This window comes from Ischnura elegans, chromosome 11, assembly GCF_921293095.1.
Source record: "Ischnura elegans chromosome 11, ioIscEleg1.1, whole genome shotgun sequence".
NCBI classification, from domain to species: Eukaryota; Metazoa; Arthropoda; class Insecta; order Odonata; family Coenagrionidae; genus Ischnura; species Ischnura elegans.
In genome coordinates, this window is record NC_060256.1 from 39706385 (window position 1) to 39722430 (window position 16046).

The window sequence follows — 16046 nt, forward strand, 5'->3', positions numbered from 1 at the left end:
TGAATGAAACAAGTTCTTCTGCAGTAATTGAAAAACTTGAGTCCATGACAGCTGCATATGGGTTGTTTAAAGTGTTTGTCTCCGATAATGGCCCACCTTTTCAGTCCCAAGAAATTAGTGAGTTTCTTACTAGTATGGGTGCCAAACATCTGTTTTCTCCCCCATACTTACCAAGAGCAAATGGTCAGGCAGAGAAAACTGTGCAGCATGTAAAACAGGCTCTAAAGAAATCGGTGCTTGATAAATCATGTGAAGTATTGTCCTTGCAGCGTAGGATTAACAAATTCCTAATGGCTTATCGTACGACGCCACACACTGTAACTAAGATAGAACCTGCAGAGTTATTCCTGGGGAGGAAGCTTAGAACAAAGTTGTCCCTATTAAATCCAATGAGCATTGTGGAAGACCGGGTGACTTCCTGTAATGAGAAGGTGGCCTCCAAACATAGCACTAAATTACCGGAATTGAAAGAGGGTGATACGGTGTGGACACAGGGTGTTAAACACAATGTAAAACAATGGAAACCTGCGACAATAGTAAAGCAAGTGAGTGCCAAGTCCTTTGATGTCTTGTGTGATGGGAAACTAAAAAAAAATGTCTCCCTTCAATTCCTTCGTCCAAGAATTGTGTCCTGTGAAGATAAGAGAAATGAGTTTACCCCACCTGCTAATGTCAATACCGAGGAGGTTGCTAAAATCCCACTTCCCCAAAATGATATTTCCGAGTCAGACAGTCCAGGATCTGCTACCCATGAGAATACTCATGAACCCTTGCCTAGAAGCCCTGTATTGGCTAAGCCTTGTTCTACTCCCTTGAGTCGCCCATCACGAAAAAGGCAGCCACCAAAATATTTGAATGATTTTCTTATGTAATGTATCTTATGTTTTCATGTATTTAATTTTCATGTTTGTAAAGGGTTATTTTAGTGGAGGGGAGTTGTTGTATCCAGGGTGGTAGCCCTGTCCCAAGGATAAGACATGTGAGGACGGGGCACGCCCGGCAGTTGTTGGCGGGACTACGCCATGCGTTGTATCGTGCATAGCCCAGAATTAAAAGTTTATTTCCTAATGGACTCTTGTGTTTTCCTGCAATAGAACAATTTGAAATGATGACAGCACATAGTGCATCCATTTTATATTAAGTGTTTGATTATGATATGTAACTCTCTCCAAATTCATTTCACTAAACAACCTAATTTCATCAGATACGTTATTACGGATACATTGTTGTTTCCTGTTGGGAAAAAATAATTTTTTTCTCCTGTCATATATCCTTTTTATACGGCCAGCTGATGTTTTATTGTAATTGAGTTATTAATGGTTTCACATTGAGATATACTATGGAGGGTAAAATTTGAGTAGGGATATTCCAATGTTTTGCTAAGATTGCCTACTTCCTTTCTATCTAAGAATTGTACAGTGGGTTGCCTACCTTCTGGTGGAGCCAAACTGTGATGGGAATGCCCAAAGTACCTACATACATGATTGCATATTATGTATATGATTTCTGTTGTTCATTCAAATCAGAGAAACAATAACAAATTAGATTGTGTTCAATTTAGATTAGTTTTTTTAAAGTGGCTACTTCTGGAAATTGAAAGTGTACATATTTTACTAAATATTTTGATGCATACAATATAACTTGATAGTCATGCATGCCTTTCCAAATCAGCTTTACTGACCATAAAAAATGCGGGCCCTTTTCAAGAATGTCCCCCAAAGCTAAAATATAATTTGCATAATGCCCCTGATCACCAATTTCTGTTTTCAAATCTTGTTGTCATGCTGACACTCCCATTAGCAGGAATATTTGCAGTAAACCCAGCTTTACAATGGGTTCAACTTAAGACGGATTTGGCATACAATCTGAGCTGTTTTGCATGCACCTTTAAAATTTTAAATTTAGCAGATTTTGTTTTCATTCACATAATATGTCATCAAGTACCTATGTTGCTTCATGCCTTTTTTCCAATGAAACACATTTTTAATATAGAGACATTTTCTTGCCAATAAACTTGATTCTTTGTCAGGAAATAATGCAGATTCAAGGTAGAATCAGTGGTGCCAACTCAATTGGGCCTGAGCTCCCTCAAAAATTCCTAGCGGGGGTGAGGAAAAAATGTGTCAGGCTTGTTAATTTTCCCAGGAGTGTCCAGTCATCAAGACGAGTTTTCAGGGGTCTAATGTTGATCATATGGCTCTTCTAAAATGCTATAAAAAAACTTTAAAACTCAGTATTTATAAAATTTCCCAGGGTAAGACCCTCGGTATGGGCCCCCGCAATATTTTTTATAACTCAGGACCCCTGAATAGAATTCACCTCACGATCCATCTTCTGGAATTACCTAATATCTGAAAGTGAGGGTCCACTGTATTTATGCATTAGGATTGAGCTCTACGAGAGATCTTTAAGGGTGTGCAAGTGATACAGCCTTTAAAGACAACTCACTGAGTATCAGTGCACTCAGTGCTGAAAGTGGGGAAAAAAATTTATGCAGTGCTCACCAAATTTTGCCAACAGCTGAGCATGTATTATACATCCGGCAGCGGTTGTAATTTCCAACTCCAACTCTTGTATTAGTTGTGCCACAAGATAACTCTGAACAAGTAAATAATCATTTCCCATTTTCCTTTCTGAAATCCATTGGAAAATTTACAGAAGGGCTGTTTTTTACAAATTTAAAAAGGTAATTTAACTGGTACGCTTACAACAAGTTTGGATTTTAAGGGGGTACGCCATACCAGTCCGTACTGGCCCAACTACAGCGCTGAGTGCACTACCATATACCATACTCATTACCCTGCTTGATCCCAGATTTTTAATTGAAAGCTTTTCCAATAAGGCATTATGCCACAAGTTCATTACCAGTGTCATTTATAAGGAGAGTCTGTGAAACAGTACCCATACCTTAAGATATTATTGGTTAGCTGGATATAATATTTTTTATTGGGAATCAGAGAGCCCACACCCTGAATAGTAATTCAGTTAATCATTCACGGACTGACTATGACTCCAGTAGAAATATTTCTCTTTAATACTGTGAAGCAAGCCAAAATTTGGGAGATTCTCAAAAAAATTATTTTTTGTACCACCCTTTTGACCAATTACCCGCAGCAGGATCGTTGAAGAGATAAATTATTCCACTTTCAGTAAAAGGCAAAATTGTATGTATCATTTGTTCACTTCAAATGTCATATGCCAGAAAATTATGTTCTACAAGATGAGAATATTATTTACAGCAGAATTCCTGGCATAGACACATTAGAATGGAGTAAAAGGAGATGTTAACAGGGTGAGGTACAAAACCGAAGGTTTGCACATGCATGCAAAATACTCTAACATGCTTTGAGAGAAATTTTGTAATTTCATTTGTATCTCCTCTACCAAAAATACTGCATTGATCCAATGGGTTTGTGCAAAATAAAATTATCAGCACAGATGAAATCAGTTGTTTTCTTTATATATATCCACAATGTATAAAGAATCCTCAATTCATCAGCAGTTTCCGCTTGAAAGTTTTGAAACAGAGAAGAATATGACTGGTTAAGTGGTTTTATTTTCAGAAGATCATCAGATAAAGTATTAAACGAGAGTTGAAAAGATTTGTTGATAGTAAATTCATGTGTAAAGAGAAATTTTAGAACGATTTATTGATCATCCCATCTAGAATGTTATCACTTGGTTGGCTCACAATATAACTATATCTTAGTTCAAGTATGAAATAATTATGTACGAATACATTCCATCTTAATTTAAACACACAACCCAACTTTCATGGGAAAGGAAGATCTTAAAATACATTTTAAGCACCATTGCCATAAAATTAGTGTTCCAACTGCTCATACATGAAAACTCCTATGACATCAGCAAATAACAAAGCACAGGTATTTTATATAACAATATACTCAAACATTTCTGAAATGTCATTCAAGATAATTGTTAAGATCTTTAAAACAGCACTCCATGCATGACTCACTTTCACAAATATCATTAGATAAACTGCCTCTTGAAAATTGCAAGATGCCCTTAACTTTAAATTCAATATGTAATGGATGCATGAAGCCACCCCAATCCATGAACAGTTGATATGCTGTATTCAAAATCTCAAATGTCATTTCCATTGTTTTAATCAGAAAATATATAGGCTCTTCTTCCAATCCTGAGCTTCATAGAATCAGCCAAACCAAATCTACTACCAGCTCAGGCTTATTGAAGTTTAGAATGGTGTCACTACAGTGACTGGCACATTTCATGCTGTGTGCATAAATAGCTGACCACAGTATTTTTGGAATAAATAATGGTACATGTTGTGCGTATTTATGTGTGGGGGGATTTTACAATGCATGAAATTTGTTGTTATAGTTTCCTTATTTAAATGAACTATAAATGTCCTGAACTTGTTATGTGTTACAAGTTGTTTACTTTCGGTAGATATAGTATACATGTGTGTGTATTAATTTAAACTTTTTTATATTGGCGCACAGTTATCATCAACAACATGAAGACTCAAAAAAACATTCACCATTGCTATATTAGTAATTTCAAAATTTTAAAACTTTCCTTGCTTCCCATTAGCTTCAAATTTTACACTGCACAAGTGATAATGGTGGTACATGTTCCCTCAAGGTGTAATGTTTCAGATGCTACTCACAGGGTCTTGGCTAGCAGTGAGTAGGTATATATGTACATATATACTTGGACACATTAGTATGTATTTGATTTTGAAATGTTTGCCATCACATCCCATAGAAACTTTAAATGAGTAAGTCTAGCATAAAAATTTTTGCCAACAGGGATTTCATTTCATTCGCCATGAGATACTTTGAAGAAGTCACTTGAATTCTGTCACTAAATCATTTTTTACCGGAAATGCAGCCAGTTCTCCAAGATACTGGATTAAGATATTATACATCAATCACATAAACTCTTCATATTCAACTCTTGCCTTAAATAATTTTCTAACATACTTATGTTTGCTTTTTAACTTTCCAAGCTCCGATCTAAAAATAATTTCATTTCCAATAAACTTTATAAATGTAACAAATACTTTACATTAACCACAAACTATTTATAAACAAACAATAAAAATAACAGATGTGATCTTCCCCTCTGTCATTCTTTTTGCCCATGTTTCCCATCAGCAGCAATCTCTATATTTTGGCATACTTTGCAAAAACCATGTTTCATTGCGTCTTTTGACGAATAAAAGATGGTATCTTATCTAATAAAAGGGCTGCTGTAAATCTAATATACAACCATCTGGCCTTCAATCCAATATTGAATATTTTAGTTCCTTTAAAACTGATCTCCTGCATGCCCATAATTGAGGACTTTTCATTTGATCGAGCTCTCTCAACTTACAGGGGACATTATTGTTACTCATAATGGATTCATCTCCGTCGTACCAGAAAAATCTAGTATCCCCCAAGCATAACCAACCAATAGAGGTAGGCACAGGCCTATCCTGTGGTCTGGTTTTGGGTGGACTACTGTTTTTTCAAACATGTTTTTACAGTTAGTCTTCTTCTCCTATTCTGGTTCGATGATCTCACTCCACTCGTGACGAGGTTAGCCTACGGAAAGCGTTCCCAAATCTTCTCGGACAGCTCCCCTGCACCCCCTTCAGCTTTAGCACAGCCCCGCCAGGGTTTCCGCAGACGAGAGTCACCTCAGCCTTTCCCCCTTCCTCCACAGTGGCTGCCAGCAGCCTAACTGCCGATGGGGCGACCCCACCGACACATAACTCCAGTGGAGGGGAAGGGGGCCTTTCTCTCAGAGCAGCCCCCAGGGAGGCGGCCTGCGCCGTTCCCAGGTTGACCCCTGCAAGTAGAGTATACCCCTGATGTAATGTCCATCCTAGGCACTTGGCTGGAGATTTGCTATAAGAGGGGAGGGAGCTTGAGTGCTCTTGCAGGGGTTGCATATGTATTTATATTTTGTACTTAGAGAAAGCATTTGACAATGTGGATTGGAGCACAATGCTTGGAATCCTAAAGGAAATTGGGGTCCTTTATAATGACAGAAGAATCATCCACAGTTTATACAAAAACCAAGTAGCGGTGATAAAATCAGGGCCTAGCTGTGAAGAAGCAAGAATTAGGAAAGGAGTGCGACAAGGCTGTACATTGTCACCCGTAATTTTCAACGTTTACATTGAGAAAGCCATCAATGAAATCAAAGAAAAGGCATTAGGAGTGAATATCCATGGAGAAAAAATTAGCATGCTAAGATTTGCCGATGACATAGCCGTTATAGCAGAAACAGAGACAGATTTGAAAAATATTCTGGTTAATATGGGTAGGGTAATGGGTAAATATCAACTGAAAATAAGCACGAAGAAAACCAAGATCCTAGTATGCAGCAGAAGAGAAGAAGTCAAGACTAACATTACAATTGGGAAGCAAAAACTGATAGAGGTGGATGAATTCGGTTATTTGGGAAGCAATATAATTAGTGACGGGAGAAGTAAGAAAGAAATTATCAGCAGAATAGCCTAGGCGAAGAGAGCATTCCACCAAAAGAGAGACCTGCTTACAGTGGGAAACTTAAATATGGAAGTAAAGAAACAATTTATGAGAACCTACATTTGGAGTATGCTCCTATACGGAAGTGAGGCATGGACAATGACTGCAGCGGAGAAAGCAAGGATAGAGGCCTTGGAAATGTGGTGCTACAGAAGAATGATGAAAATCAAATGGATAGACCGAGTTGGTAACGAGGAAGTCCTAAGAAGAGTAGGAGAGAAGAGAAGCCTCATGAAAACCTTAACAGGAAGACGGAACAACCTTATAGGCCACATCTTGAGACATGATGGCCTGATGAAGACAATCGTCGAAGGACAAGTGAAAGGCAAGAACGGAAAAGGAAGACCTCGAACAAAATATGTGGAACAAGTAAAGAAAGATGTGAAAGAGAAAAAATACGTAGGTGTGAAAAGATTAGCTGATAGGAAAATTGAGTGGAGAGCTGCGTCAAACCAATCCTAGGATTGTTGACCAGTGATGATGATGATGAGTCAATTCAAATGTATTGAGAAATCAAAAATTTCATTAAAAAAGCTATATATCGATGGCTAAGTTCTAACAACACGTACCTCAAAAATAGCAACTTTTCAGGAGAGCAAAAAGACAATTACATTTTTGTACACAGAAATTAAAAACCAAAAGTTCATAAAACTGAAAAAGAAGCATTCATTTGCAAACAAAGGGTTGTTTTTAGCTAGTATTTTATTTATTTTTAATGTTATTACACCTTGCTCAAGATTCCTGTCTCAAACAGGCAGAATTTGAGATAGGTGTTGTTAGAACTTAACCATTGATATATTTCTTTTTCCAAATGATGAGAGTAAAACTCATTGTAATTTATTGACAAATATCATGAAAAGTGACTTGATAAAAAAATGGAGTGGCAAAGATTAGGATGATTCCCTTAAGCAACCCCTCTTGTAGAAACTAAAAAACTGGTAAAAATGCTTAATTGGAAGGTCGAGAAAAATTGTTGATAGAAACCTCTTCTCGCCTACATTGACCCAATTAGGGTACTTGCTGGGGGCGGATTCAGAATCAAATTTAGAGGGTATGGCACACCCTCCCGGGAGAGAGGGGCATTCTCCCGAGTGATTTTTTTTTAAATACCCATTTTTACGTATTCTTATCTTATGTTTGGGACTTGCATTTCAACATACATATCCTTTACAAGAATACAAAAACGAATTAAATAATAAAAATTTTAAAAAATTGACAAATTAGGGGGGGACACGACCCCCTTCTAAATCCACCACTGGCACTAGCAGTCTCGCTGGATACCCTTGCACAATACCACTGGCCAAGCTCAGGGGTGCAGCTAGGAATTAAGGCTAGGGGGGTTTTAGGCACAACTAATACTGGGGAGTTAGAGGGTATGGAATACCCGCCAGGGGAAGCAGAAGGTGTGGGGCCCTCCCCCAGAAAAATTTTAAGATGAATGGTTCAAAATGGTGAGTTTTATGGCCTTCTGAGGGATATTTTTATAATCCTTACATTATTCTATAAGCAATATTAATCTAATTAATTAAAATGGATTAAACTTAAAAATTTCTCTGAGCTCTGGGGGAGGGGGAGGTTTATCCCCCAAAACCCCCTCTTCGCTGCGCTAATGGCCAAGCTTACCTTTGAGGGAAAGCGACGGCGAAGGACCGCCGAGAGCCGGGACCGCCGCAGCCAGGAACATGTGCTCCAACGGGACCTTCCCCGCCGCATCCGAAACCCTCAGCCCATCAGCCCTCAGCCGGGAGAGGGCCCCGCAGGACCTCAGCAGCCTCGCGACCGCCCTTATCGTCCTCGTCGGGTCCTCGAGGCACATGGACCACTTCTCCATGCGCAGGGTGCGCAGTTCGCGGAAGTCCCGCGAGAGGGAGCGGAAGAACGAGATGGCGGCGGCGTCGTCGAGCGGTGGGGCATCTGGCGGCGGGTGCGACAAGTCGAGGTCGGAGAGCTTGGGGAAGGAGCGGAGGAAGGGGAGGAGGGAGGCGCCGCGAAGGGCGGATCGGCCGTTGAGCGAGACGGTGAGGCCGGAGAGGCGGAGGAAGGCGAGGGAAGGACAGGGCAGCGGTGGCAGGGAGGAGAGCAGCGCCACCACGGGGTCGTCGCGTCGCCCCAAGCGGGAAAGCCGACCGTCGTGGACGCTTACCTCGATGCGGGCGTTGGCCAGTGCCAGGTCACGGATCGAGGTGGACGAGAGGAAAGAGACCAGCGCAGAGAGCGAAGCCTCCTCCTGGAAATTAAGCATGGTATAAATAAAGTTTAAAGCACTCTGTTCCAAAGGCGAGCCCAAGATCAAAACTAGAGGGGGGGAAGCCTTGGTCGTTCAAGCTATAACACAGAAAAGGTTAAGGAAACTAAAATTTCTAGAAAATTATAACAGCGCTTTATTAGATTTCAAAATTGTTTGCTCAAAAATAAAATATTTTTATTTTGATTACATGTTTTATACTCATATCACGTTACTTGGATTTAAAGAAATTTTTTCAAAAATTTCGTTTTCAACTACAATACACTCCCGATTATCCGGGCTAATGTTGGGGAGAGACGGCACGAATAATCGCAAAACTCGGATAACCCAAACTTTCGATTTAATGTCTTGTAATGTTCATAATTTACATAAAAAAAACAATAAACAAACAATATATATTTTTTATGCCGTTACTCTCTTATTCTAGAGTGCTTCCCCTACTCATTGAGAGGTTTCTTCACCAGTTCGCGATCTTTTTAGCGGTAATAACATGGTTGTACTCGTATTATTAATGCTCCATGTAAGGCCTGGTTTTGAAAACCACACATCCGTGGCTGTGTGATCACTGATACAGTAAAGTGGTTTGCACGAATGCTTCAAAACCACTGCTCAACGTCGGAAACGACACTGTCAGGCACCATGCCACGTATTTGCGTCTCGCAGAAGTTGCCCGGGTTACAACTGCTGCGGGACGTGTATCCGTGATCACAGAGCGCGGTCGCGCAGGAACACGGCGGAATGCAGCTAGCGCGCGATCGCTTCCGTTTTACGAATGGGAATGGGAACGGAAAAAATAAGCCTGGTGTATCCTAGTATTATTGAAGTAATTCCGATGATTTTGCGTCCGATTTTATTAAAAAAAAAATAAAGATCGCGGAAATATTGAGCGAGAGTGAAAACATACAAGGATTATCCGCAACACGGATATACCGCAGCCGGATAGTCGGGAGTCTGCTGTTCATTTACTTTTGCTTCTGGGGGGGGGGGGGGCCGCTGCCCCCCCGCTGGGTACGCCCATGCTCGTTCCGATAACTATCTCACATCTCAGATGGAATTTTATTCTGGGGAGATGACAACCTTTCCCAAAATATTTTTTCTTTCAAAAGCAGGCCATTAAGGCAATGCTTCACCTCCCTCTTCGTACCCTGGCAGATCTTTATTCAAGAACCATACCATCCTCACACTTCCCTCCCTTTACGTACTTTAATTGTGCCTTATTTGTCAAACAAAACCCCCAAATATTCTCCACTCACCATGATGTGCACCCTTACCACACACGAAATAGTACTGACGGCACGTCTAGCGTTGTACCGATTTTGACGAATAAACTATCATTTGACTCTCAATGTATATTGAGGTATTGTAGGCTAAACCCATAAATTACAAGAAGCTTTCCTATTCGGACTAGAAATTAGGCGTTACGCTTGTGTGTCATCCTTAGTCATCTGGTTCCCGCATTGCACGCGTGTAATGCAGAGTAGTACATCGCAGAGGACTTTCAAATGCAGTGGATTCCGGTTATTCGGGCCTATGAATATAAGGGCAGCCACATAATGGTGGCAAGTCTACGAGAAAATATGCCAATGTGGAATTGTAATCATTTCCTAGCCGTTATTGGGACAAAAACCCGATGAAACGGATCACATATTGATGGTGTTTGCCAAATGCTTGTATAATCTGAGCAATTCATGTTTCTTAACTGCCACCAGAAGAAATTACTTTTTGCATACATATTAACGAGAAATTAAAAAAGATTAGGAATTCACACTATTTTCATGCCGTTAATTATTTTCACCAAAAAATGTGTATTTGCATAGGAATGATATAATAAGAAAATATTGGTTTGATACAGCGACTACCTCTATCCTATTTCCATTAACTATTTCTAGGAAGTCTATACGTTTTGCACGATGAGAAACGATTTTTTCTATAGTTTAAATACGTACCTATACGTTATGTATATGAGACCTTTGTAAATTATTTGATACACTCTCGAATGACGGTTAAAAAATTGAATTAATTAAATGAACTCATCCATTTGGCAAGGAACGTTTTATAGCCTAAATCGCAAACGCGTAACAAAGAGGTACCTCTCATTCGTAGCGGAGAGATTTTAGTATGGAAGGATTTAAGTAATAAAAGTACGTAAAATATGCAATATTTTTTTAAAATTAGAAACTGATTTTGTACATTTTCCCTCTCCATTGAACATATCCTGAGAATGTAATCTCTTTCAGTATGCACCTTAGAATTGCTTAAAATTCACACTCAAATGTGTCGACCCTAGGAAAATTGCGCACTACATTTAATATACTCTCAGACTTTAACAGAAATGTTTATATTTTAATATTTTCTCAGTTATTTATTTAAAGAGATGTAATTAATACATTTCAAATTTCAAATAATTTTCTTTGCTGAATTTCAATGACCCATTACGATTATTTATGGATTTATTTATGTTTTCAAGTGAAATTTATATTAACCACTTATAATCATAGTGAATTTTTGGAGCTCAAATAGTGATTGACAGGCGGTTAACAGGCGAGCGATTGCAAGTTTTTTTGCCCCATAAACTTCTCCAATTTGCACAGTTTGATATTTTATTAATAGTGAATTTCGTAATTGTATACTTTCCTATTGAAAATGTATATTTTTTACGGCAAATATTCATTTACCTGTAATTGTATATATGTGCAATGAAGCTAACGAGGGGTTAGGTGGAAGAGGGGACCTTTTAGTCTCCAACCTCGCCCGAATAGACACACCTATCAATAAACCGACTTTGACTCAAGACTGGTTTTGGATCTCACCTCAATGCGGAAGGTCCATCCTTCGAGAGCAAGCAGCCTGAGCGATGAGTTTCTGGCGAGGGCGTGGCAGAGCAGCTGCGTGGCGGCATCGTCCAGGGTGAGCCTCGGGGAGGAGAGATCGAGCAGCTGCAGCCTGGACCCGCCGCCTTCTCCGAGGGCCGCCACCAGAGGCAGCACCTCCTCCCTACGCGACGCCCCCTCCACCCGCAGCGAATCTAAGCCGCCAGTCTCGCCGGCTGTTGTCCCACCGCCGATCCTCAGCGTCTCCCCCAGACACAGGGCCTCCTCTGCTCCCAGCTGGCACCGGGAGACGTTCAAAGTCCTCAGGCGGCTCGTCGGTTCCCTGGCGGCCACGAAGATGGCGTGGAAGCCGGAGGAGGCCGCGTGCAGGACGGGGTCTGGACAAGAGGGTGGCCCCCAGGGTGCCGGGCCCCTGTCCCGACCCTCGGAGGGTAAAGTGTCAGCCCTTGGGAGGAGCCCACCTCTTGGTAGACTGAAATACCTGTGGGGGGAGGAGAGATTTTTATAAATACAGTAAAACTCGCTAATAACGAATTTCACGTGACCATCGTTCTATTATCTTATAAACGGGATTTCGTTATACCCATATTGAAGGATTTTGCCGTGAACACCACAGGGTTGGCGGCTATAATTCTGTAAATTGTCTTAACTTAAGCAACAGATCCGTAGCAATTAACTACCGTACCACAATTTCTATCAAATGGCTGTAAAGGGAAGTATTTTAAGGTCAACGATAGAGCTATATGGTGATGACCACACGTAAGAACAACAACAACAAGATTATATGGTAAGGAACAGTTAAGTAGCAAAGATGGCCATAATTTCTTTATGAAAGAGGAAATACTTCCCGAAGGTACTTAAGAATATTTTGCGATGGAGAGGATTTCGTATCTTCCGAACTTGTTTCATGTGAGGAAATTAACTTTGGCGATCATAGGAAAGGCCAAGGGACCGGAAACTCACATTGTTATAGGCGGGATTTGCGTGATCGTTATAAAAGAGTTTTACTCTATCTGGTCCAATATGGGCTCAACCAGTCTCTCGAATACATGGGTCAAAATGACCCATCCAGTCCTCTAAGAATAAAGCCAAGGGGAGTGCTAAGAATAGTTCCAAATTCATCCCATACAAGATTTATTTCCGCTGGCTCTTCGGTCGCATTTTAATCCAATTTCAAAAATGTCCGCGGCGCGGTAAGGATATATACCTATATATACACACCAAAGGACAAAATTGGCAACCAAAAAATATCATCAGCCACTCGCGAGACAAGCGCGGATCATCTGGTCCAACGCGGCGTAGTGACGAATCGCTAAGTGGCCATTCGGCACTCCAGATGGTATTTTACCTGGATGCGGAGGGTCCGCCTCTCGGAGAGTGTCCAGCAGGTCTCCTGTCGAGCGTGCCGGGCCGGTCATCCGAGCAGAGAGAGTCGGGAACGTCCCGCTTGGAGCCCCGGGAGCCGCGGATGTCGAGCGCGGCGAGAGGCCGGGCCGTGATGAGCGCGGCTAGAGAGCGGAGGGCGTCTGGGCCGCAGCGGAGGTGCGGCAGGTGAAGCGCAGAGAGCGCGGGAGGGGCGCGGAGCACGGCCTGACACAGCCGGGACACCTGGGACGCGCCTGGGTTGATGTCCAGTGAGATGCGCTGCAGCCAAGGGCAGGCGCCGGATTCCAGCGCAGCACAGATGGAGTCCACCAGCGAGTCGAACCTAAATGAAGACGATTTTGTCATCAAAAACACTTGAAGGAAACCCTGGACTGGCTCGCGAGATTATATACGAGGGTTTTTCACCGGCTTGGAGGGTCCGATTGGTAATTTTTTTTATTATGTTGGTATTCATGCGCCTGAAGTATGATTGAAATTTCAGCTATACTCGTCGTTGTTTTCCGTCTGTGACAGCCGCTAAGGTTAGACTCTTCCAAGATAAAATATAAACTACAAATGTTAATTTCCACGCTTCAATGTAAAACTCCACTACCAATCATGGTTTCGACATTCTGTCACTTTCAGCGCACAGATAGAATGTGGAAACCTTGGTCTGTAGTGGAATTTTTTATAAAAATGTGGAAATTACCATTTGCAGTTTATATTTTATCATGAGTAAATTGAATTTCCACCAAGTGAAGCCTGAAACGATGAAACGAATGAAGTCCGATGGAGTCCGCGAGGGCATCGAACCTGTATGCAAACAATTTTGGTATCAAAAACACGTATGCGAAACCTTGGGCGGGCTCGCGGAGATATTCTCTTTTTTGCCACGCTCATAATAAAACCGTAAGGTTAAATGGCCGCATCCGTATCCCGCACATTTTATGACCGTTATAAAGGGTCGAAAATATGTCCACTAATCCTTACGTCAGTATTCCTTAAATGACCAGTAGCTAGGAAGTTATTCAGAGCGGGTGTGGGGGCTGTGCGTGAGATATTCCTGCTAAGTGAAATGCATGCTAGGTGTATGACACAGTGCAAACTTGTGATTTTATGGTATAGCTGTTCTACTCATTCAAACTTTACTGAAACTTGAAAAAGAATTTTAGTTTGGTCAGACGTCTATTATTATATGCCACGAATAACTAAGAACTTTTTTCACCGCGAATCAAGATGCTCTCCGCATATAAGTACCAGAAATATATTTCTTTCTCCAACGATATTAACTTTAATTCCTCCAAATACTGTCTTAAAAGGAACCTCAAGCAATCGATGGTATGCCTTCATTTCTGAATTAATCATGTAGTGAGCGTAATTTTTCCAAACTAGAGCAACTTATAATTACTTATTCATTTTTTTGGGTTATTCCTAATTCATGTATAATCTTGTGTATTTGAAAGACAGACTATTGTCCGTAAATAAATGTAATACGAGCGTGCTGCGCCCGCCCCCAGCGGGCTTACCCCGCTCGTTTCAATGCAGGTCCACAGAGGGATAGGCGCGTTTCTAAGTTTAAAATGTAGAAAAAAAGGCAGGGTCTTATGTACAAATTTAATTGGAATGTCCATGTACCAATTGAGGTCAGAGGACCTCTTTCAACACAACATTGGAAGTAATTACACTATCCTCTGTTAAACGCACATGATGACTCATACTTACGTATCAACAGGAGGCTTGAATTCGGAATCAGCCGCATTTTGATAAAAGTTATTTAAAGAATGCGAGATATTGTTGCAAATGAACAAATGTATCAGTTTGTGCGCCGTTAACGTCAGGAATATTTACCGGTTTTTGTTTTTTTTCGCTTTTTTTTAATTATTTAAAAACCAATTTTAGGAAACAATAGCAATATTTAGGAAGTAAGATATGCCGTCGCATGTTCTCTGATAAATTCTGTGCATTTTGGTACCTCATTTGTAGAGTTTGGTTGCGTATAAGCTGAGAAAAAGGTATCTATACAGTAGAAATAATATAGAAGACTTTTTACAAGACTTCCCTGACCGGCATGAGCCCTGATCGAGACCAACCGAAATCCAAATTCACTGAGGAAGTATTTTTTATGTTACCTTTCGTGTGGGCCATCGTCCAAGCACGTGATCACCAGCTCCAGAGACCTCAGCTTGGGCTTCCTGAGCGCCGCTCCCACGTAGGATGCCAACCTCGCCACTCCAGCTCCGGAGAACTCGTGTCCCAGCAAAGAGGACAGTCGGACGGATCTCACGGCTTCGGAGGCGGAGAGCGCGGCGAAGAATGTGTCCAGCGCGATGGCCAGGGCCCCCTCTCCCTCCCACTGGAACACCAGCTCCAGGGCTTCCAGTTGGCACGCCGTGCTGCCCAACACGAGCGCCCAGCCTTGGAGCTCCGCCACGGAGGAGTGGACGACGGCGGCCGCAGAAGAACCGCCAACGCCCATAAGGCTCCAGGCCGCGGCGATGTTCTCCTCCGTGGGGTCTCCGCAGCACTCCAGCAGTGAGAAAACAGTCCTGAGGTGGACGATACATATTTTAGTTTTTGATTGATACTTTGTAGAGATTAGGGATAGGATCTGGGATGGATTCATCTTCAAATTTGCGGGGGCAGTGGCGGATCAATTGGGGGGGGGCTATATAGGTGGCTATAAGGGGGCTATATAGGTGGGCTAAGGCCCCCCTTGTACATCCAATATACTCTAGATAGAATGGCAATTATTGTTCCGAACCACAATACTTCTGGGTGTTTATCCCATACTTAGTCCCCTCTTGTCCCTATCCTGGATCCGTTACTGGGGGGGTCATGTCCTGGATCAGGGGAGTATGGAATCCCCCCAGGAGAGATGGACGCTGAAATTGTTATTAAAATACGAATTTTTTAAACGCAATATAGTGCTTAAAATTTCATTTTTATTCTTAACAACAGATGAAGTGGAACAATTTTAGACATTAAAGGATACAAAAACTATTAAACTCGTAAAAACAAACATTTTTGATAATATTTGTGGGGAGGTCATGGCCCCTGTAACCTCCCCAACCCAAAATCCGC

General features: G+C 41.5%; 1 protein-coding gene across 1 annotated transcript in view; it reads right to left on the reverse strand.

Annotated features, from left to right (window-relative positions):
* Positions 1-3625: 3625 nt before the first annotated feature.
* Positions 3626-16046, reverse strand: part of LOC124167786 — a 533972-nt gene continuing 521551 nt past the window's right edge. The window contains exons 6-10 of the mRNA XM_046545806.1: positions 15095-15511; positions 12949-13308; positions 11580-12081; positions 8148-8751; positions 3626-5820 (exon numbers count right to left, since the gene is read on the reverse strand). Of these exons, the coding sequence (XP_046401762.1) occupies positions 5549-5820; positions 8148-8751; positions 11580-12081; positions 12949-13308; positions 15095-15511 (2155 nt within the window). The 3' untranslated portion in view covers positions 3626-5548. The remainder of the gene's footprint in view (positions 5821-8147; positions 8752-11579; positions 12082-12948; positions 13309-15094; positions 15512-16046) is intronic.